Source organism: Eupeodes corollae, chromosome 1 (assembly GCF_945859685.1).
Source record: "Eupeodes corollae chromosome 1, idEupCoro1.1, whole genome shotgun sequence".
Lineage (NCBI taxonomy): Eukaryota > Metazoa > Arthropoda > Insecta > Diptera > Syrphidae > Eupeodes > Eupeodes corollae.
The window spans coordinates 232784225-232809807 of record NC_079147.1 but is presented as its reverse complement, the minus strand read 5'-3'; the positions used below and the strand labels follow the sequence as shown (position 1 = coordinate 232809807).

General features: G+C 36.7%; 1 protein-coding gene across 2 annotated transcripts in view; it reads right to left on the bottom strand.

Moving 5' to 3' along the window:
- The window catches only part of LOC129938575 (D-beta-hydroxybutyrate dehydrogenase, mitochondrial), a 123507-nt gene that overhangs the window by 40513 nt on the left and 57411 nt on the right, over nt 1-25583 (bottom strand). For both annotated transcript variants that reach the window (XM_056046214.1, XM_056046215.1), the window contains exons 3-6: nt 10288-10494; nt 10061-10214; nt 9918-9992; nt 9363-9544 (exon numbers count right to left, since the gene is read on the bottom strand). In XM_056046214.1, the coding sequence (XP_055902189.1) occupies nt 9363-9544; nt 9918-9992; nt 10061-10214; nt 10288-10494 (618 nt within the window). The remainder of the gene's footprint in view (nt 1-9362; nt 9545-9917; nt 9993-10060; nt 10215-10287; nt 10495-25583) is intronic.

Sequence of the window (25583 nt, the reverse complement as noted above, 5' to 3'; positions counted from 1 at the left end):
GCGTCAAAAACTGGAGACAGCTAGTGAGCGACCGATCTGGCTGGAGACGCATGCGGGTTGAGGCCTAAGTCCACCTGGACTATAGCGCCACCTTAACCAAGACTTCAAATGGCTAAAAACAGCAACAAATTGACTCAATAGCCTTTCTAAGATGAATACCTAAAAAATCATCTTTCCTAACAAATATTACTGGAAACTCCTAAATGCAAAGTAACCACCACCAAACTAGAAATAACTGGGGACTTTATACCAAGTGGAAGAAAATAACCTTTAGTTTCAGATTGTACTTCAAATACTAAAGTTGATCCTTATCCAATTCTAGAAGAGAGCATATCAGGAACTTGGCTCGTAATTGAATAACCCCCGGACTTAATTAATACATTTCTGCAATTCTGAGCAGTTTCCAATAACAAATCAGTTAACATTAAATGAAGGCCTTGCAAAACAGCTACATTTAACACTCTATAATGTTTAAAACAAAATAATAAATAGAATAAAACGATTGATAGTGTGTGTCTGTGTATGTTATTTAAACAAATTTTGATTTTAATTTTCATTGAAACCAACAAATTTTGAGTCACTAAAATCATCTTTTTAAATAAATTCGTTTAAGGAGCTTTAAATTGTGTGTGAGAGTAAATGGATTTTATAATATAAATAATTACTAAAAATTCCCATTTTTTGAACAGTGTGGAAACGTTAATATTTGTTTGAAATTATATTAAAAATTGAAAACTACTCACCAACATTTTGTTTTAAAAAGAACCTTACAACCAAACTGCAAATGGCCGTATTGAAATTTTCCTTGAGCGTAATAAGGGCTGCATTTTGTTTTGTTTTTCATACACTAATACAAAAGAAAACTAAAACACACCACGATACGATAAGTCACGCTACGACGAGAACTCGGATGTAGTGATTCAATGAAAATTTAATTTTACAATAACAATTTTTATATCACTTATTTCACTTCCACTTCAATTAAATATATTTTTTAAATTTAAGTTTTTAATTTCACTATTTTTAAATGCTACACTTCACTTTTTTGCTTTTAACTAACCGATCGCGATTAAAATTTAAATAAAAATTTAATTTGTTACACTAATGCGGATCTAATCCTGAACTGACCTTGGCAAAGACTAGAAGGGGACTGGACGACTGCGCTCTGATCGGAAATTTGGTTTGTTCCCCGCCCAACAAATACACTCTAATATCGTGCATTTTTATTTCTCCTCTTTTCCAACCTTGTAATTAGGCAAGACACATTTTGTCACCCACACCACCCATTTTGTATTCTCCTTCATTCCTACTGTAAAACGTATAATTTCGCTCAATAAAAGAACGAGGAGAAATGTAAAGAGAACATGTCCCTACAATTTACAATAACAACATTTAACTTTAAGTCATATGCGCGTGAGCTGATGTTTTTCATTTTAATTTAAGCTCTAAATTCTGAGTACGAATGGACAACAGGAGTAGATTAAGCCGAGGTTAAGAGAATATAATAGATTCAGAACACATGCCCCTCATAGGGCCGGTAAGAGAGCAGTCGCTTTCTAATCTTTGACGCATTCAGGTTTGGATCCGCATTAGTGCAATGAAGTTAATTTTTATTTTTATTTTGTTTCGCGAACGGTTAGTTTTAAAAAAAAAGTAAAGTGAAGTGTTTAATTTAAATTAAAATAAATTGGTTTTATTTAAATATATAATCGAAGTCAAAAAATGTGATACAAAATTATTTATTTTTAATTAAGATTAAGCAAAGTGTGACAATAATTTTGTTTTTTTATTTGGAAGAAATCGCAGCACTAACAACGAAGGAAAATTTAATACAGTCATTTGCAGTTTGGCTGTTAGTTTCTTTTTAAAATATAATTTTGGTGAGTAGATTTCACAAAAATATTATTTCAAAAATATTGATGTTACTACACTGTTCAGATATTATTTAGCTTTACATTATTTACTTAATAAAATTCGCTTTTAACTCACAATTTTGAAATTCCTTGTCTCTCCTAAACGAATTTATTATTAAAAATAAAGAATTCAGTTAAAATCAAAATTTATTTAAATAGGATATGCACACTTTCATGGGATTTTTTACCATCTGTTGTTTATTAAACATTTAATTAAGTTTTTCAATATTAAGCTGCTTTGCCAAGAAACGAATTGCTTTAAGGAATTAATTAATTTTGGGGGTTAGTGAATTTAAATAGTTAAATTCACCACACCTTCTTTAACCATAAAATCACATTCGCCACAATGTACATACAGTGATGGGAAAAATAATAAAAACAGGCTCGTGTTCATTCTTTTTAACGTGTTCATTCTTTTTAACATATCAAAAATTATTTTTGAAGATTTTGACAATAAAAACTACACGGATAGATTTTTAATAACTTATTGCTTAAATGCAAACATTTAAAAAAAATATAATAATGAGCAAAAATGATAAAAAGTGAAATTATGATTATTAAGAATGGTAATATTTTGTAGGTAGAAAATAGCTTAACGGTAAAAGTATTTAAAATTTTTTGAGTATTTTGTAGTGGCACCCATATTTTCCATAACTGCCTCCACTATTCACCTCATCAAATTCAACAATTTGGCAAATGTCTCTACGGATATGGAGTACCCTTCCCTGAATATGGGTTCTACAATCTCAATCAATCAATCAATTGAATTTGGGTCGGGGGATTGTGATAGCTTTTCCATAACATTGATTTTTTAGCTGATTCGAAGGGGTACTTCGGGTCATTATCCTGCATGAAGTCCCATTTAATTGGCAACTCCCCTTCAGTTAATGATAGGGTTAGGTTGGAGTGGCTGTCCAGATGTTATTGACGCACGTAGAGCTCAAGGGTCCATTGTGATACCTCTAATGAGGTTACTCATGGGAGAGTAATGAATTTAAACAAACCATTTCGCACTTTTAATAAAGTTAGAGAGACGTTTTGTGTCAATCGTTGCCAGTTCACTGGTGTTATCGAAGAAGGGATTACCGAGAAAGTTATTCCTTCTAATGGAGAGTGCTGGACATGTTCATAGAAGGTGTTGGACTGTTTCCTCTTCCTCCTCGTCCATGCAGCTTCTACAGAAGTCATTTGTGTAGACCCCTAGCCTCAGAGCATGTCTTCCTATTAGGCAGTGTCCCGTTATTACTCCAATTGTAGAGCTTATACTTTGTCTGCTCAGTGATATCAAGCCTTTTGACCGTTTTAAGTCAATACTTGGACATATTTGCTTGGTTGCTAGGCAGGTGGTACTCTGTGACCATCTAGCATTTGTTGTTTCTAGAGCACATTGCTTGAGAAGATATTTGCATGTAGCAAATGGTGTTCCTATGTTATGTTTTTGTCTAATATTAGGCAGAAGTGTTCCGTTTTTGGCGAGCTCATCGGCTTTGCAATTTCCCGGAATGTCTCTGTGGCCCGGCACCCAAATGAGGTGAATGTTAAACTGTTCCGTCATCTCGACAATCGTGGACCGTTTGAGAGTTTGTGGAGACAGACACGAGAGATTTAAGAGCGGCTTTGCTGTCTGAGAAGATTCGTATATCCTCACAAGATATAACGTTTTCTTTGAGCCAGGATAGTGCTTCTTTAATCGCCATTTCTTCTGCCTGGAATCACTACATTGATTGGGAAGTCTATAGGATAGACTAAGATTCAGTTGTTCTGAAAAGATACCACTTCCAACTCCGTGATCGGTCTTTGAACCGTCAGTATGGAAGTGTACCGCATCGTCTTCCAGGGGTCTCTCTTCTTCCCAGTAGGATCTTGAAGGGATGGACACATGGAAGGTTTTACCGAATACCATTTTTGGGGTGGCATAGTCTAAGCGATCGGGGATAGATAAGAAACTGTCTAGAATAGTATTTAGTATGTCCAGTATTGTTACTGTTCCCTTGAGAGGTGGCTCTAAGCCTCACACATGAGATGGCTGCCACCATTTTGGAGAAGATGTCAAGAGGTGTTAGTTTTAAAAGCACTTCCAGTGCTGCTGTGAGTGTTGAGCGAAGTGCTCCTGTGATGCACATACCTGCTGAACGCTGGACTTTGATGAGCTTATTTAGATTTACCATCTTGTCCAGTGCGGTCCACCATAGCTCCATAAATGAGTATCGGTCTGATTACCAAAGTGTATAGCCAGTGGGTTATTTTTGGGGAGAAGCCCCATTAGTAGTCTTTTTTACTCTTTCATCAATATTTGCCCTCCAATGGTATTCCTTTAATCTTGGGTGGGCTAATCTGAGGAATTTTATATCTTCTCGAAAAGAGTATTAATTCTGTTTTATGTGGATTGACGTCCAAGCCACATTGCTTAGCCCATTTAGTTATCCTGTTTAGGGCATTTTGTAGGAGTTCCGAGAGAACTTGGGGGTGCTTCCCAGATACGGATATTGCAACATCGTCAGCATAGGCAATCACCTTGAAACCCTCTGGTTCCATAAAAGAGGCGAAAGGACTCAACCTTGGGGAGTGCCTCGATTCACCGATCTGGTGGTAGTAAAACTTCTCATGTTAGAAATGATTGTCCTGCTTTTGAGCATGAGACTTATAAGATCTATGATTGGCGTCTCTAATTTCAGCTTATCCATTGTTGTTGTGATCGCCTGGTAACTGACGTTGTTGAAAGCTCCTTCAATAACTAGGAACGCTACTAAGTTATATTCTCTGTATTCTAGGGAATGTTGAATAGTATACGAACACACGAGTGAAGTGCTGATTCTACTGATTTTCCCTTAGAGCAAGCATGTTGAGCTGTGGAAATGAGACATGGTTTTAAATCATGTCTGATGTAAATTCCAACCAATCTTTCCAAGGTCTTAAGAAGGAAGGATGATAGGCTGATTGGTTGTCGATCTTTAGGGTTAACGTGTGAGGAATTTCCTGCTTTAGGAATGAAGACTACTTTTGCCAGTCTCCAGGCTTTGGGAATATATCTCAATCTTACACAGCTTGTCAGAATGATTTCCAATGGTGGAATGATCATGTCTGAGCATTTTTGTAGTTCGACCGGAATGATTCCGTCTGGTCCTGGAGATTTGTAGGGATCAAAGCTGTCTATGGCCCATTGCAGTTTTTCCCGCGTTAAAAGATCATATAATTCGCTTGTATTAGCTAGAGACTCTGATGTTAAGTCATTTATTATGTTAGAGCTACCTGGAAAGTGGGTGTCTAATAACAGATTAAGAGATTCTTCATCTGCGATAGTCCACGTGCGACTGCTCTTTCTGAATGATTCTAGTTCGCCACCAATGAGGTTTCTTTTTACCCTTAAAAATGGTTACAGGTCATGAAGATCTCATTGATTCGTTTAAGGCTTCATTGAGATGATTTACAGAAAGTTTATGGTAGCATAACTGAAGATGGGGACATAATCCACAGTGCACATCTTATCTTTGATCCAAAATATTGGACCTACACCAGATGCTGAAAAGTATACCCTTAATATCATTATATTTCCACCAACGTGTTTCCCTGTCTTTTGTGTGTTTTAACTTAAACTCTTTGTTTTTTTGGCGTTTTCACATACATTTTTCCATCGGAAATAAACAAATTGATCTTCCTTTCATCCGACCACAAAACTTTATTCCAATAAGATCGGTTTAAGTGTTTGTTTCCAAAGGCAAGTCCTTGTATAATGCTTTTCTTGTTCAAAAATGGCCGAAAACCGTTTTTCTTTGGTTGATAGGATGGTTTCCATTTAAGTGAAACCAAACTAGATGCACGGTCTGGTGAATGCAGTCAGAAAAGTTGCATGAGAAGTCACTCCGAATGGAGAATGGCCTAAGGCTCAACCTAAAATAATTATTGAATGGTAATTAATTGTATTCTTCATCGAACGTATGTAACTTAAACTATGTTTATGTACTTATGGACTATTAAGTTTCAAACAACTTAGTTAAAGACGAGTCCTATTTCGTTGTTGAGCTCAATAAGCCCATCTCCGCCACTCCCGATTGGATGGAAAAGACATAAAAGATCGAAAGATCTGAAAGTCAATTCTTTTCCAATAGTCAAAGTCAAGAAGAGATAAGTTGAGAATTGTGAACAAAAGTTGAGAAATGTAAAAAAGCGAAAAAGATAAGAAAGGTGAAATAAAGTTGACTAGTTTTGTGAAAAAAAAGTTCGAAGTAAAAAAAATAATAAAAGGAAAGAAAAATTAGGACTAGTTCGGAGATTTCTAGTTGAAGAAAAAAATGTTAAGTACAAAATTTTCCAATTAATTGTGTTCTCGTGTATTTTTTTTGAGAATCAAAAATTCTTTTGTGGGAATATAGTCCATCGTCCACTTTGTTTCATACTAATTTTGTAACATTTACAGCAAACGAAAAGATCCTGAGTTTTCATCCTGCGTAGTAATTTTTCTCAAGCACCTTAAAAATAAAAATTAAATTTCGATAAAATTATATCTGTTGCATTTTCTTTTTTTTGTAGGTGAATTTTTTTGCCTTTCTTCCTTTGTTTCTTTTTGTTGATTTTAGGAAAAATGTTGCTGGCACCTTTTTTTACTAAACGTAAGAACGCCCCTGTGGCAATTTGAATCAATTCATATTTTCTGATATCAAAGTGATATCAAAATCGCAAGTAACTTAATTAATCGACCATTCAATTAATTAAGTTGCATATTGAACCTCGCTGAGCTCGTCGTGGTGGCAAGACTTAATTTGCAATTTCGCCTCGTCGCCTCTTCAACGCTTTCGGCATTATTTGCACATTTTGATAATTAGCGGTTGTTTTAAATTGTGTTCTTTTTATTTTATTTTGTTTATAATAATATTTAATAATATAAAGTGCAACAAACTTGGCAAATAAAAATTGCTACATATATGTATGCCCCCCTTTTGCTGAGTGTTAAGTGTTAGGGTTTGGATATGATTTCACCAATTTGTTGGTCATATCAGGGGGTATTTTTGCCCATTCATCAATTAGACAGTCTTCAGATTGTTTTAGTTTGAAATGTTGAGTTTTCGAATGTTTGTGTCCAAAATGGACCACAGGTTCTCAATCACATTAAGGTCTGGAGATTGCGCAGGCGGTTTTGTAACATGGAGACAGTTATAAATAAGCCAAGTTTGGACAATTCAAGATTTATGTTTCGGGTCATCTATCTATTGCGTTTTCAATAAATTGCAGCTTTCCGACTCCTACCATTATTGACCACCTCCATGCTTGACTGTTGGTCTTAAGTGTTTGTCCTGCAGATCTGTATTGGACTTGTGGTGCCACACATAAGATGACCCATCGGATCCATAAATATTAAATTTGGACTCATCGGCGAATATGACTTAACACCAGAATCTCGAATCCTTAGTGATGTGCTCTTTTGCGAACTTGAAACGATAAGTTAGCTACTATCCCTGCTACTGTTCTGAATAGGTGTTTTTTAACACTGTCAAAACCACTGTTACATTTGTCCATTCCATCCTCAAAAAAGACGAATCTTGCTCATCCTCTAAATACCGACCAAATGCAATTATGACCCTTTTTTCCAAAGTCATGGAAACGCTGATTAATTATCAGCTCAAGAAATATCTCGAAGATCGAAAGCTTCTTAATAACTGACAATACGGTTTTCGTAGCAATAAGTTCACAGGTGATCTCATTGCTCATCTCACTGAACAGTGGAGCAACTCTTTACATCGCTTTGGAGAAAGTAAGATTTTTGCACTTGATATTTCAAAAGCATTTGATAGGGTTTGGCATCAGGCTTTCTTATCCAAAGTGCATGTTTTCGGTTTTTATGAATTATTCCTTTATTGGATTAGGAATTACTTTTCAAATCGTTGAATGCAGGTAGTGTTGGATGGGATCAAGTCTGAAAACTACAAAATAAATGCTGGTGTGTTCCAGGGCTCCGTTTTATCTCTCTTTCTCATTCTTATTAATGATCTCCTGTTTGCAACTTTTAATCAAATATGTACATTGTTTCGCTGACGATAGTAGGTACTATTAGCTTTATTATTGAACGTAGAGTATTTACCGTTATTTAAACGGCTTATGCTCTAGTCTCTAGTGAAATGCCAGTTTCATTTATCCCTTTAAAGAGTTCAACTGTAAAACTTGCGCTTCTAGGAATGCTCATCAGTATACCGTGAACTCCAACTCTGTGTTTTCTAGTCATTGCAATATTCAGGAATTCAAAACCAATGTGCACCGACATCTCCTTTCAAACCCTCTCTCCTCTTACTAGTGTTTACACTGTATCTCTGCGTAATAAATAAAATATAAATTACTAAACAGTCTTATGTTAAGTCCTAACGGCTAATGTGAGAAAGCACTTTTCATGACAAGGATAACTTTTGAAGAATGTGTCAATTCCTCGCAAGAAGCAGTACCCGTAGCACAGCTAGGGATCGAAACTAAGACCTCTGGCACTACAATCCAACGCACTAACCATCATGTCACGGGTACTACTGTGTTTTTTTAATAAAAAATGTGGAATAAGCTGTGGCATTGCAAAAACAGCATTTTTTTGTTTTAAGGAAGTAAAATATATGATATTTTGGGTTAAAATAAAATAATCAAGTGTTTTGCTTAAATCCTTATTAAACCTACTGGGTTTTTACTCTGTTAATAGATTTTCTTATTAAGGACTCATTTCAATTTTTAAAAAAGGGGTTTGTCAAATAAGCTGCGACCCACTGTACACATACCGACATTTTTATTCGATTAACCAAATATCGATTTATTTTATCGACCAGTAAACCTTAAAATATTCATCATATTCATATTCAATAGTAGAAAGTCCCCAGATCTTTTCTCAATGTCATTTTTATCAATAAAATTTACAACACTGACAGAAATTATTACTCCACAATTCTAACTGAGAGTCGTTTCCTATTCAAAGGAAAATATTCTTTCTGTTTACATTTCTACAACAGTTCTACTTTTGTTATAATCCAGCGCTCAACGTGCAAACGATTACACCATAGTTACTTAAAAGTCCTTGTCCTTACATAGTCATCATCATTTCAGAATTTCCTATTACTTTCTTGTCTACGCTCGCACAATAAACTATGCAATATTGTGGAAACAAATCCTCAGGTAACCCTGAAAAACATGTGCTTTGTGCGGGCGGGGAGGAAGGAAAAACACCAACGGTGCACATAATTACGACGTTAACGCCTTTCATCGGAACCCTTACGGTGGGTAGTTATATACCTCCCGCGTTGTTTCTCTCCAACCCCACACACTTTATGCCTGTTGTCTATATCGAACAATAAGCCCAGCTATATAACGGAAGTCACTTGCTAATAACGTGGCAGAACATTATTAAAATAACAAATCATAACGGAATACGGAAACATCCTTGCTCAAACTCAAACTCAAACCATCATCCATTCATTTCTAACTTACCTGTTCCCTGAGTGTGGTATCATCAAGCCAGGCATTGCCGGGGGTAAACTCCCCAGCTGCAACAACAGTCACATCGACACCACGAGGACGCATTTCTTGACGCATGCAAGCGGCAAGAGTTTCCAAAGCAGCCTGGGTGGCACAGTGAATGCCACGAACAGGCGACGGAACTTTATTTAAGCCTGTGTATTGGGAAGAAAACAATGGAAAACAGTTAAAGCAAACATTACAATTAAGTTTTACTTTTTTTTTTCCTCTGTAAACAACATAAACAAAATACATATAAAAAAATATATTGTTGCAAGGTCGAGAGATAAATGGTAAAAGATTCCGTATCTCATGTTACCACGTCCATGTCCAGTCGAAGGAAAGGAAAACTTCTCTCTTCGAAACGGACGTTGCATTTAATTAGTTCACCTGAGGTATAATGCAATCATCTAACATCTATGTTATAGCCTCCCATCACCATCACCATCGCCATCGCCATAAAAATGTTTTAAATTTTAATAAGACGGTAGAAGGCGAGGATAGTGGAATGGGCGGTCGTTAACTTACCGGAGGTTAAAAATACAATACGTCCATTAGAGCGTCGGATGAGGGGCAACATGATTTGTGTGAGGCGAGCAGCTCCTATAGATACAAAATGTAATTAAATTAGTAATATAACACGCTTCTATACTAATAGCGCCATCTATTACCGAGAAGGTTAAGATCCAAAGATTTACGAAGCACTGCAAACGGAATCCACTCAAGCTCACCAAAAGCAGTCCAATGAGCGCAATGAATAACCGACCATAATCCAGTCGCTCCATAAGGAAGATGTTCCGTAATGAAAAGACAAGCTTCCAAAAGCTATTACGAAGAGGAACGACGAGGTTGCTGTATTAGATAAGATTTCTTGGCCAAATAAGTTTCTAAAACTTACAGTTTTTTCAGAGCACACATCAACATGAAGAAGTTTCATTCGCCCAGAAGTCTCTTCCTTCAATATTTTCGCCTCTTCGTTGTCTTCAATGGGAGAACTGAATCCAGCGTAAACTGTAAAGCCCAAATCATCGAGCTTTTTAGCCAAGTACCAAGCAATAGGCAATTCACATCCGGTTATAAGGACACCTTTACCTGACGCAGAAACCTATGGACGACATAATGGAGTTTATACATTTAAAGCTCTTTTTGTTTTTGATGTTGATAGAGAATGAAATATTGACAAAAATTAAAGAACCATTAAAGGACAACATCCTGCCATAAGCCATAAACCATATACCGATACCGTTGTGTTGCGTTGTTGCGTTGTGTCGTTGTCCTTTCAATCAAGCAACAATTTACCATTTCAATGGTTTTGATAGACTTTTCCTATTTTTAATCCACTTTAACTGTTTTATGTAGTTTCACAAGCTGTCTTCGATATTTCTATAGAAAAAAAGGAGGAAATAGGAAAAGTTGGACTGGGGGTCTATGACTATGTATATGTAGATGGTGTTATATGGCAGGCATGTGCGTATGTATAGGTGTGGGGATTCTGTATTCAGTATTTTATTTTAACAAAGACAAGTATTTTCATTAGTTTCGATGATGTTTTTGGATAAAACTGCGCCATAGTCATTAATAACCTTGGCTGGCAGCTTAATATGCGAGATGGGGGTTCTTAACACAGCAGTTAAAGGTCAAACCAATGAGTATTAATTTTGGGGAAGGAAATATTGTACGTAGGTATAAATACGTACGAATGAAGGAAGGTATTTGTTGAAGTGAAAGTTGTGAAGTTTTTCGAAAGGATAAACATTTGCACACACCAACTGACATACAACACTTTTACTTCCACTTCCACCACTGCCACCGCTACCGCTACCACTGACACGGACACCACAGGTGGAATGTATCTAATAAAAGTATCTATCTTTTCTGTCAGGCTTTGTCTATGTGTACCTACTTTTAATAAGGAGAAGAGAAGAGATAGAGCTATCTAAGTAGCAATTCGTATTTGATCAGAGAGGTTATCAATTACGTTGTTAGGAACAATATTTTTGGAACTTGAAAACGCTGGAAATGAGGAGGTGATTTGAAGAGTAATTTGTACGATTTATTGAAATTCGAAGGCAAGAATAATTTATGAATAATAAATGTTATCGACAAAAATAAAAACTTGCACACGTGTAACTTAGCGTTACCGTACAGCGCCACGCAAAGCGCTTCGACCACCGACGTTATAGTGAAAATGGGGTCGGGGAAGTATTTATTTTGGGGATATTTTAAGTGGTATTTTTAAGTCTTTACTTTTATAGTTTTAGTTGTTTTAATTTCACTACACAAATAACAAATTTTCTGAAAATTGATGGGTTAGGTTTGAGGATATTGAAGTATTACCTTGTTTTCCTATGCAAAATAAAATAAAATAACTTCATTGGTTTTTAAATGATTGACTAGACTAAGAAGATGAAAAAATGCGATATCTACTATGGTGACTGCTACCGAGAAAACCAACAACTCTTACATGGTTACGGCTTTGTCATTGGAACCAGATTTTGGCCACAACTCTTGAGCTATAGAGGCGTTAACACGTCTTGATCATCCGCATGAAGGCTAAATTCGGCAACATTAGCCTAATATGTGCACGTAGCCCCACAGAAACGAAGGGTGACCACGATTATGACATGTTCTTCTGGCTCTTAGACAAAACATATGAGCAGTGCCCTAGCTACGATATTAAGATTCTCCTAGGCGATTTTAATGCTAAGCTAGGAATTGAAGACATCTTTGGTGGAATGATTGGGAAAAAACAGCCTGCACGGCAAAACTTCCGACAAAGGTTTCAGGTCCACCGATTTTGATGGGGAGCGAAATGTCATGGTAGGGAGTACTTTTTTTGCCACACTTAACATCTACAAAGGAACTTGGAGTTCTCCAGATCAATCTACCGTCAACTAGATTGACCATATTGCGATCGACGGCAGACACGCTCCCAGCACCAAGGATGTCCGAACTTTCCGAGAAACTAACATTGACTCGGTCTTCTACCTCGTTGTAGTGAAAGAAGCACTTAGGTTTTCCAGATCAAAGCCAAAACAGGGAAATGCTGGGAGTGGAATGGCTACAAGCAACCTAGCTCGAAGTTCTCTGCTGCCAGCACAATGTACCCAGAAATAGTTGAAAAATTGGCAAGAGCTGCTTACGAGCTCTATGAGCAGAAGAGGCTAGAGGAGTACGGAATTCTCAGAAGAAAAAAGATAGAGCATGAGAAGTGTGAGGTCGAAAATGTTGAGAGGTTTAAAATCAGGAATGAAGTTCGAAAGTTTTATGAACAGGTGAATCGAAAATCACAAGTACATAAACCTAGAACCGAAAGCTGTGAAGACAAAAGTGGAAACATCATAGTGTAACTACAGTTAATGCTGAGGATATGGAAGGACCACTTCAAGGACGACGAAAGCCAACAATCCCGTCTTCCTGACTTAGACGAAGTAAAGATTGCCATATCTAAGCTGAAGTCTAATAAAGCCGCTGGAGATGATGGCTTGAATGCCGAGCTCTTTAAAGCACCTGGAGATAAGTTGGTTAGGAGTATGCAACAACTTATTTGTGAGATATGGTTAGAAGAAAGCATCCCCGATGAATGGAACCTTTGTATTGTCCGCTCCTGAAAAAAGGAGACCCTCTAAACTGCACTATAGAGGATTCAGTCTACTTAACCCCAGAAAGATAACCTACGTTGAATCGACGTATAAATCATGTGTATCACTTATGGTCTATAAAATATGGTTATCTTTCTAGGGTTAACATCGCTTACAAAATCTTCTCTGCCGTAATATGTGAACGTCTAAAGTCCATCGTCAACAACCTGATAGGTCCTTATCAGTGCGGTTTTAGACGAGGAAAGTCCACAGTCGATCAAATATTCACATTACGGAAGATCTTAAAAAAAAAGAACATCAAATCGACACCTAAAATCTTTTCATCGATTTCAGCACCAGGGATGAGCTATATAAAGCCATGTATAGTTTTTGCATTCCTGCTTAAATACTTACTTAGGTCCTCAGACGTGTTAAGTCCTTTGGGGACCCCTTACGGCCACTGCTACGCCTACACGCCATCGTGTACGGTTTCCGAAGATGTGTTTCAGCTCCCTCCACCTCCTGCCTATAGTAACGACCTTTTCCAAGCGAATGTACAATCCATTGCTACTTACGTCTTCGTATTATAGATTCTATAGGTTCCTGACTTGTCCTATGAAGGACCTCATTTGAAATACAGTTCGGCCAGAAAATCCTTAAGATGTTACGAAGACATCTATTTACGAAGGATTGCAGCTTTCTTGTTATGGCTGAAGTAACCTTCCAAGTACTGCACCGATAAAGAAGCACAGATTCGACATTTGTGCGAAACAGTCGTAGCTTTGTTCTGAAGCTGATAGAGTTATTGCTCCAATTTTTGACAGCATACCGAAAGTCGCTTTTGCTTTGCCGATGCGGCAGATGGTTCCGCCTTCGATGGAAACGATGCTTTCAAAGTTCTGAAAGCTCTCCACTTTTTTCACAGGTTGCGAGAAAATATTTATTTGAGAGATGATCGGGTTCCGAGGCTCATCATTTTTGTTTTGCCGGAAAAAAATGTTCAGCCCCACAATTTGTGCTTCTTTATTCACACATGTCATTTGATGGAGATCCATGATACTTTCTTACAACCTACCATCGTGAAGAACGTGACACTTCGATCCATCATATGATTTAATAATAGCAATTAGTTTTTTTTGGGATGCCTCTCCTCCGCAAAGTTAACCAGATATATTCCCTGTTTACGCTATTAAAGGTCTTCTCAAAGCCGATGAACAGCAGGTGTAGCGGTGATCGATATTATACGCATTGTTCAATAATGATCCGTAGGGTGTTAATATGATCAATACAGGAGGATCCAGTGCGGAATTCTGCTTGTTCGGCATTGATGCGTTAAAGTATGACTTTTGCTGCTTTTTTGGCAACGGCAGGTAGAACACAAATTCCTCTCCAGTTTTCGCACTTTGTAAGATCTTCTTTTTTTGGGAGCTTGACGATACTTCCCTTCTTCCACTCCTGGGGGAAGCTTTCTGTGGTCCAGGCTTCTTTTATAAGTGGATGAAGGAGTTTGCTTGATGACTTTGGCGCTGCTTTTAAAAACTCTGCGGTAATTCCATCAAGTCCTACCACTTTGTTGTTCTAAAGTGCTTTAATTACGGGAACGATCTCATCTTCCCGGTGCGGTGAGGATACGGGGACTAGTTTCTTTAGGCGTTTCAGAAGGCATCGGCTGCACGTTGTTTGCAAACACTCGGTTTAGAACCGAGGAAAAGTGTTCTTTCCACTCTGACTTGCTCATTCACTGAACTTATCACAGTACCGCGGTCTACTTCTTTCACCAGGTGTTTCTATGAGCTATGTGCACAGGTCAGCTCTTTGGTTATACTGTAAACGGTCCTGCTGTCGCACCTGTTTGCAACATCTTCTGCTTCTTGCGCCAATGCGTTGATGTAGTTACGCTTGTCACGCTCGATGATCCTTGCCCAAGATTCTTCTAAGAGCCAAGGATTGTTGCTTTCTTTTTTCCCACCGACATCAACACTAGAGGCACTTTTTTGAAAGCATATGCTGATGAAATCGACATAATCGAAAGAACTCAGCGTGATGTCAATGGGGCCTACAGCACCTACAACACCTACGTGTCGGTCCAAACGTCACCATCGACAGACGTAACTTTGAGGTAGTCAAGAACTTCTGAACGCAGAAAACTATAATAGCGCTGAGATCAAGCGAAGAATAATTCTTGCTAACCGCTGTTTCTTTGGTCTAGGAAAGCAATTGAGTAGCAAAGCACGGACTATGACAAAGGCGGATAAAAGCACCTTGGGTCGTTTCGAGAGAAAAGTTCTTCGTGTGACTATGGTTCCGTATGAATAGAGTGGGAGTGGAGGAGAAGATGAAACAACGAGCTGTACGGGCTGTACAGCGGTTTAGACTTAGCCTGAAGGGTAAAAGTCCTACGGCTAAGATGACTGGGTCACGTAGAGCGCATGGAAACCAATGCTCCAACCCGAAAAGTCTTCAAACCCACACACACAGGACAGTTCAGCAGAGGAAAACCGCGGATCAGATGGCGCGCACAAGAAAAAAGTTAATCACACCCAACTTGGAGCGCGAAACTTTAGACATCTAGCTAGGGAACGACTGAACCTGTTTTTCGGAATCAAATTTGAATAATTCACTTCATTTAATCGTTTTGTTAAGGTTTACGAAATAATGTACAGACGTAGAAACCTAATGCCATAGATTATATAAATAACTTGAAGTTTCTGCAATAATTGCGTCTTTTAGGTATCTTATCTTATTATATGTATCTTATCATCAAAATTTTAAACTTCATACATGCATTCCCAAAAGCAACATCATTTTCAAACTTTATCAACTAACATCCCCTAAGAAAGAGTAAATATCCCTATTCCCCCAAAAATTTTAACTCTAATTTGCTAATTGATTTAAGGTGGTGTTAAAAGTTAATATTTTCTCTTTGCATGACAAAATATAAATAAAAATAAAATAAAAACAAAACAAACCAAAAACTTTAGATACTTGGGCCCAAACAGACTATATGTTGACATACCCTCCTCTTTACTTTTTACCAGCATATTGTTCAGGTCAATATACCATAAGCACGCATAACATCATAGTTATATACGAAAGGACATACTTTTCAATCGAAAAATGCCCAGCCTTCCATCCTTTGCATAAGTCATCAGGAGGAGTAGGTCCTTGTAAATACTTCCTGTTTTCAACGTCAATTTCCGTCATTGCTTTGACGAGAAAACAACACAACCTCCCCGCTGTCAATTTTACCTCAAGGCAATAAATTAATTTCACCAAACACGCAAAATTCACACTGACACGCTTACAAATAAAAAAAAAACACAAAACTAGAACACCAATGAACGAATTCCCTCCAACCTCCAACCCTCCACCCATTTCTTGTTAGCAAGTATTCGCCTGCCAATACATTAAACAGCAAACATAGTTGTCAGGTTCTCCCGCAGAAATATAAACAAAAATACAACAACGAAAACTGCAACAGGTCTTCTATAATAGAAAATTAGTTCAAAAGGTTAACAGACAATTCCCTAATTGATTTTATTGTTCAAACACGAACAACGTTTTTCTGACCCCCACATAATTTCGAAAATGCTCTCCAAGAATATCGAGTCCTTGGAGTTTTCCATATACATACACACATACATAAAAGTATGTTTATGTTTTGTATATTTTAGATATACGATGGCAAATAAAAGCCTTGAAGGGGAGCTATAGGTAAACATCATATATAATATGTAATATCGTCATCGTCTAGCCGACCGATTTGACACCGACTACAAGTATGCCAACCTGCTCTTTCATAATTCTAACATCATATAAGCCACAAATGCGTTTCATGTCTGCATAAATTGCATTTAATTTAATTCTTTTACCTAATCAATTCAAGATAGTTCAAGTGGAGTTCTGTTCGTTCTGCCTATGGGCTTTGATGCTCTCATAGAAAGAAAAGATACGAATGGATTGAAAAATGAGGATAATCAAATGAATTTGATTGTCATCTTGAAGTTCGAAGTTGAAAAGATACAAAACTCGTTCGCATTTCAAAAACCACACACAGATGATTGAAATATAGATCAGTGGCAGGCCTAAAATTCGGTTAAGTGGAGCACAAATTGTGTCTAACTATACATAACTTTGTTTTCGAACAAAAATGAATATAAAAGTTTATAATAAGACTTGTCAGTTGAATTTTTTTACCAATTCTTACCAATGGCATAACACCAGCCGAGCTACAAAAGGCTTCTGACATAATTGCACCGATCCTTGAGGCAATTTTTATCAACTGTCTTTACCTGGTTCATGTTCCCTCGGCATGGAGAGAAGTTAAAGTTGTTTTAATACCCAAAGCAGGTAAATGCTTGCAGGTCAATCCTAAAGATCTATGACCTATAAGTCTATCATCATTCCTTCATAAGACCTTGGAAAGATTGATTAATATCCCTTTAAGGGCGAGTATTGATACCAGACTTCTCTCAACATGCCTATTGCAAAGGTAAATCGGTGGAAACAGTGGTCCACACCTAAGTACGCACCGTCGAATATTCCCTCCATCATAAAGAATTCACTATGGTTGCTTTCCTTGACATCGAAGGTGCCTTTAACAACGTGGACATCACATCTGCACTAACATCTCTAAATTTAGAGAGTTCGCTTCGGGAGTAGATTCATTTTTTGCTGACTAGCAGAATATTCAACTCAAAACTGGGCAACTCTTCTAGCAGACGATTCCTTAGTAGAGGGACACCGCAAGGTGGTGTTCTATCCTCTCTCCTCTGGAACCTAGTGGTAAATGAAATTATAACTAGCCTGGATACAAAGGGTTTCATAGTGAAAGCCTATGAGTTAGCTTCAGAAAAGGATCTAAAAACCTTAAAATAACTCTTGCAAAATGCCTTAAACAGACTAATACTTCGGGCTGATCGGTGTGGACTGGGTGTTAACCCACACAAAACCGATCTGGTCTTATTTTCGAGGAGATACAAAATTCCATTTGTCAACCCTCCTAATATTAAAGGAATCCAATTAAAATTCTAAGACGAGGCTAAATACCTAGGTCTTGTCTTAGACAAAAAACTAAATTGGAAACGCAACGTACAGAAAAGACTCAAAAGAGCTACTAAAGCTCTCTTTTCTTGCAAAAAAGCTATCGGTAATGAGTAATGGGGCTTAAAACCCAGAATCACGCATTGGCTATATACATCGTTAATAAGACCGATTTTAATGTACACTGTGGCAGTATGGTGGACGACCCCATCTGCAGTACTGGACATCATCTACTCTACCTTATACCTCTGGACATATTAAGCAAACAAATAGCTGCAAGCTCTGCTCATAGACTCAAAGCTTCGTCCCAGTGGACTAACAACAAAACTGGCCACTCAGTAATTCTTAGGTATTTAGAATCAATTCCACAACACACAGACTACAAAATTCCCCAACTACAATTCGATAGAAACTTCCAGATTTCTAAACCTCCCAGATCTTTCTGGGAGGATAGGGCATTTCTTGAAGGCGAGTCAGTCCTCAAGGAATGCCTTATCCCTAAGGAATACAGATGGATCAAAAACCAAAGAAGGAGTTGGTAGAGGTTTGTACTCTGAACGACTGAAATTAAGTCTCTCATTCCGCCTTCCCAATCATTGGAGTGTGTTCCAGCCGGAACTTTTGGCGATAAAAGAAGTCTTGTCCTGGCTTAAAGAAAACGTGATATCAACATCTGATATCCGCGTTTTCTCAGATAGTCGGGCTGCTATCAAATCTCTGGACTCTGTCTCTACAAACTCTATAACAGTCTTTTACTGTTGATCACCTCTAATGAAGATGACACAACAGTTTAATATTCACCTTTGGATACCGGGCCATGGAGATTTTCCAGGAAATTGTAAGGTAAATAAACTCGCCAGAGATGGTACAGTACAATCCATTCTACCTAGTTTCTCAAATGCTGGCAAATCAATCACTACTTGTAAACTATTGCTAATGCAAGACGCTATAAAAAAGGCAAACACCAGGTGGAATAACATTGCCACGTGTCAGGTCATAAGAATCATCTGGACTACACCAGATTTAAAGCGATCAAGGTGCTTTTTATCTCTTAGCAGATCGCATATAAGCTCGATAATTGGTGTCATAATCGGGAAGTGTCTAATAGAAAAACATGCTACAATGCTAGGCCTATTTTCAAATGACTTTTGCAGAAGCCGTATGGACGAGGAAGAGGAGGAAACTGTTCTTCACCTTCTCTGTACATTAGGGTGGATCGATTGATAAAAATGCATTTTATGCATTTTTTTGTTGAGGTTTGGGCTATATATAAAAGATGTCATAATAGCCTCTCAATAGGAATCCAAAATATTTTAAACAAATTTCAATTTTAAATACAGCCCCAAGGACATTAAAGATTTTCGAAATATGGAAAATTGCATAAGCGTCTGCTACGAAAAATGGTTATAAGCAATGTTGATGTCAAAGTAACAAAGCACATTCTAGAACGCCTTCAGAGGAAAAGAAGACATGATGCATCACTTATAAAACATGCCACTAATGTTAATATTCAATATTGAAACAAACTCCGTCAGCTAGTAGAGCTCTCAATCGGAATTTAAAAACGATGAAATACACCCTCACCTGCTCGTTAAGATACAAATTCAACTTTGTCATCAGGATCATCACCGGAATCTTCTTTTCAAATATCTGTAACTCCAATCGGTGCAGAACATCTAACCACACAGAAAATTGAGAACTTATCTACAGTTGCGAAAACTCTCGATAGATTTGGGATTTCAGACAGGGCAGCTGCAGCAATTCTTTCAGCGACTTTGCAAGATGTTGGAAAGATTTCACAGGACAATTTTGCCAACGTTGTAGATAGGCACAAAATCAGACGTGTCGGTGAGAAGAAAAGGGCAACCTTATTAACTTTGTCATTGTCGATGTCTTTCCAAGATCTCCAGTTTGGGATATATTTTGATGGACGAAGAGATAAAACCCTAAGGATGATAGATAAAAGAAGGAAGCTTTTTATTGAAGAGCATTTAAGTTTAATTAAAGAATCTGGATTGGAATACTTAGGACATCTCTTTCTTAAAAACGGAAAAGCTGAAACCATTAGTTCAAAATTGAAAGAGTTCTTTGATGCAAAGGAGATTGATAAATCAAAACTTGTGGTTATTGGAAGTGATGACACAGTTATAAACACGGGATCCAAAGGGGGTGCTATTCGCCGTTTGGAACTAGAGCTCGGAAAACCATTGGTTCATATGTCAGTTGCATGCAAATGAACTTATACTTCGACACATATTTGAGCATCTTGATGAAAAAACAACTGGACTACGAAGCTTTACAGGCACTTTGGGAAATAAACTGAAGGTTTGTGAGAATTTGCCGGTAGTGTCATTTCAAGCTATCCAACAGAGCTGTAGCAAACCGTATGTATTCGTTACTTAGTAACGGGTATTTTAGTTTGTACCGAGTAACGTTTCGGTACTCTAAAATAAATGTCGTTACTTTTATGATCTAGTTACTTTTGTTTAGGTAGTTATTTCATACTATAACGCATTGCATACCAGCATAGAAAGGTGTATGCCGTCATAATGTATCCTGTGATAGTGTGCTGTGTTTCGTTTTTCTGTGAACTGTGTGTGTCATATGTGAGTTGAGTTTACATGTACATACATTTGTACATATAGCTAAGTAGTTGAGTAGTATAAGTTAAGTGTGTGTTTTTATTGTAATGTCTCTTTTCATTTTTCGTATATGTTGTAGGTTGTAGGATGAGAGAAAGACAATGCAGCGTTCAAATTGAAATGAGAAAAAACAACATTCCGCTCCCGCTGCACTAGTTTCTAATTGTAGGCAAAATTTATTTTGACAGTTTGGTTTTCTATCTCCCTTTCTCTGATATGAGGTATTGATATTATTTTTTTCTTTCTTTGCTGTTATTGTTATTTGTATGTTTTGCATCATTTACTTATGTTACCGTTACTTTGTGTCAGTATTGATATTTTTTGAATTTATAGTTACTTTGAACGTCGTTACTTTTTTAGTTAGTGGGAAATCTCGAACTGAATTTAGGTACTTGGCGTCGTTGCTTTTAAAGTGGAAAATCTCAAATTAAAAAATTAGTAAGTGCATTCAAATGGAGCGAAAAAGAAGTAAACTTTGGAACTTTTTTAGTCCAATTCAAGACAGTCGTGAACGCGACAAGGTTAAGTGTGATTTGTGCCATTCATGTTATTCTGTGAAAGGTGGTTCAGTTACAAATTTAAAAAAACATTTACTGTCTAAACACTTATCGGCGTATGAATCTATTTCAATCCCAAATGTGCAACCTTCTCCAATGCCTTCTATCCCTATCGAAACGTGCGAAGATGTCCAAGAAATTCCAAATATATCAGGTAACCAATGTAATGCAAATGCAATAGCCCCTTCCCCAGCTTTAATTTCTGCACAAAAAAAACAAAGCGATATTTCAACATTCATGAGAAAACGTATGAATATAGGAAGAGAAAAAAAAATTAATGATCTAGTTTTGAACATGGTAGTAAAAGACCTTCAGCCTTTTTCAATTGTCGAAGACTCCGGATTCAAGGACTTGTGCAATTACTTGGAACCAAATTTCAAAATGCCATCTAGGTGTCATTTAAGCACTACCTTACTTGATGCTAAATATTTACTTGTTAAAGAAAAATTAAAAAATGATTTAGTTCAAGCCGATTTTATTTCTTTGACAACTGATGCATGGACTTCTCGGACAACGACTTCCTACCTAGCAGTGACTGCGCACTATGTCTTAGGTGATTCGTGGGAACTCCGTTCATCCTTGTTAGGCTGTTTTGAGTGTAGTGAGCGACACACAAGTGATAACCTTAAACAAGAGCTTTTTAACTTAACCGAATCGTGGGAAATTAAAGAAAAGATTTTTGCTGGTGTCACGGACAATGCAGCCAATATGAAAGCTGCGGTTAGGCTAGCCGGATGGGAACATTTTCCTTGTATTGCTCATACATTTAATTTAATAGTAAGAGCTGGGCTTAGCGTGGTACAACATCTAATCAAAAAAGTCAAAATGATAGTGGAACACTTCCACAGAAGCTCTGTTGCCACAAAAAAACTTATTTTAATGCAAGAACAGCTTAGACCTGGCCAGACTCCTTTAAAACTTAAAATGGATGTTATCACTCGATGGAATAGCACACTAGATATGCTCATAAGGGTAAAAATGTTGCAAGAACCGTTAGAGGCAGCAATCGGGTTGTTACATAACCCGGTCGAAAATTTGTCAGAAGACGAATGGGTAGTGCTTCCGGAAATTATAAAGATTTTGAAACCTTTTAAGGATTTAACTGAAGAATTGTCTTCTCAAACCAACGTTTCCATTTCAAAAGTGTTGGCGGGTACTAACAGTGTCTTAAGAGTTTTGAATAATTTATATTCTAAACCGATGAAAAACCTATCTTTGAACTTGCTTCAGACACTACTCTCAGAAATGGACACTCGCTTTAGGAACAGCTCACGTCACCAAGTCTTATCTAAGGCAGCTATTCTGGACCCCAGGTTCAAAAAACAGTCGTTTTTAAATGATTCTTGCTATAACAATGCAAAACAATCAATCCAAAACGAATTAGAAAAAATCCCAAGAATGCAGGAAGTTGCCCTTGAAGATGACGCACATATGGCTTCAGCGGATGAAAATGAGGATGATTATATTTGGAAAGAACATGACAAGAACATTGCGTCGCGCTCATCCGTCTCCTCTGTTGCTGCAAGTGTAATTTCATTCCGTCAATATATGGAGGAAACAGAGATACCAAGGAGAGAAGATCCCTTAAAATGGTGGAGTGCACGCAAATTGTTGTATCCGGAACTTGCTCATCTAGCAAAAAAATATTTATCTGTGATGGCAACATCAGTACCATCAGAAAGAATCTTTTCAAAATCCGGCCTAATATTAAGCGAAAGGCGTTCATCGTTGAAACCAAAGAGAATGGAAAAAATATTATTCTTAAATGCCAACCAAGATTTAATTCCGTAAATCGAAAAATATTATATACATTATATATTAATATATCTGTATTTATGTATATGTATTTGTCATATTATCAACTAAATTTTAAGTTTGTTTGTTTTGTTAATTGAATTGTGATATTTTTTAATTTTTTTTTATGTCGAAGTTTATGTTCCTAATTTTATTTTTATGAGTAATGAATTTTTAATTTTTAATTTTGTTAGAGTATTATGAATTTGATTCAATTATTTTTTTGTTATAAAAGTTTTGGAAGTATAATTTGGCTCTTTAAAAGAAAAAATATCAAAAAGATAAAATGACAAAAAATTAAATATATATTTTTCAATGCAACACATTTAATATCTTTTATTTAAGTTTTTCTCAATATTTAATTCATATTTTCCGCTCACTGTGCTGAGAAAACTAATATCTTGATATCAGCTGCATTCAAATTAACACATACACAAACTATCTTTGTGTTTATGTACAATTTTAAACAAAAAATGTATCATTTGGCTTGTGCTCTTGTGCATCTGAAATATGTACCTAATACATTTTTAACGAAAATACCAATTTCAATGAAAGTAACGAAAGTAACGAGTAACGATACATTTGTACCGAATATTTATACCAAAAGTAACGTATACATACGGGTACTCATTTTAACGTTACTTTGACAGCTCTATATCCAATGTAACCTTCCAGAATTATCAAATACTCATGATCTCAGCACTGGCCAAAGATACCTGTTTGAAATTTGTCAAGCTATCAGTTCAGGGATTTGTAGTGACGGTTTAAGAAAGAGAAATCCTGGTAAGGTCGTTCAAATAATCGTATATTAAGGTTATATATTTCTACTGTGATACCATAGAAAAATTTGCTACTATTGGTCAATTTTATATTACAGGTCTATGCGCCATTATGGTTTGAGATAAAAACTAGACCTCAGTGCATTTATGGAGCTCGACATCTACAAAAAACTATAATATTGACAAGGTACCTGCCTGAAAATTTAAAATTGATTGTTGACCCCGTTATTCAAAGAAATGGCTATTTCGGACACCAAGAAAATATTTTAATATTAATGATTGCGGAAGAAAGGGAAGTAATTCAAATTCTAGCTTTGAGAAGAATTAAAAAAGCGTGAGAGCACCTTGGAACATCATCATCATCGGTACGGTCTTCTGTTTTGCCGAAATTTAACTTTATTGCTTAGAATGTAGATATTTTATGTGATCCACTTATATTAAAAAACATTTGTCTGGAACATATTAATGAATGTATCCAAGATCCCAAATTGATTGAAACATTAATTATGCCGTACATAGAGGATTACCCTTGCCACACTCAAGTGACGGAACGGTGCGTTAAAATTGTGACTGAAGCTTCAGCTGCTGTTTGTAGTCCAATGAGGCGTGATGGCTTTATAAGAACAAGAATTGAATCCCGAAAAAAATGCCATTTTTTCAATTCTAAATAAGATTTCAAAATGTTGTAGTTTTTTTTTAACATTTTGCTTTTTTTAAACTTAGTTTTAAGACTTTTTTCTTAAAATTTTATTGTTTGTTACTTAAAATGCTCTTGATTATCATCCATAATAAAATTAATGTCACCAAAGTAATAAAAAAGGTTATATTTCTGAGGAACATTTTTTTTTTTTTTGGTTTCAGGAGAAGTTTTGTATGACTTTGGGGCACTACAAGATCGGAATTTTTTCAAAAACTTTTTTACCTGACATCATGATATATAAAACAACTTTTGGTTAGTGCTCAAAAAAAAACCCAACAAAAAAAAAATCGAGCCACCCTACTACATGCTCTAGCTCAAAAACTCAAGAATTAGCTAGAACAATTCTTCTGTAATGATCTAAACGATCTTAATCATATCAACATAATCAACCTCTCACGTTTTGTAAGGGACTCAAACTGGTTTCATTGAGCTTAGAAGAAAACCTCAAGATTCATGTGATATTATAGAGATTACCAACTTGGTTAGGCTTAAGTTTGAAGACGCTACATTGCTCAGTATTTTTTTTGGCAGTCATCAACAGTGAACGCCCTCAGTGAATATTTAAACACGGACAAATTTGGTCATCACTATGTGATACAATGCTTTCATTTGAAAGTCTTAAGCCCTAGAACCATCCAATATCAAAGTGGAGCTAGATTTTACACTTGGGGAGTCTGCTCCTTTCGTTAACATTAGTTCGTTGAATAAAAGTGAGAGAGCTAGCTGATATGGTAGGCATTTCAAAACGTGCAATACATCTCACATTGACTGAAAATTTGGACATCCGAAAGCTGTGCACAAGATGGGTGCCTCGATTACTCACAATGGAACCAAAACAAGGTCGGGAGGATATTTCAATTGAGTGCTTGGTGAAGTTTCACAGCTATAAAGTAGAGTTCTTGCGTCGATTTATAATCATGGATGAAACATGGGTCCATCACTTCACACCTGAGACAAAGGAACAGTCAAAAAAATGTACTGAAAGGTGACAATCGGCTCCAAAGAAGGCGAAGACAATTCCATTTGCAGGAGAGGTCATGGCCAGTTTTTTGGGATGATCATGAGTTTTATTGATTAGATTATCTTTAGAGAGGAAGA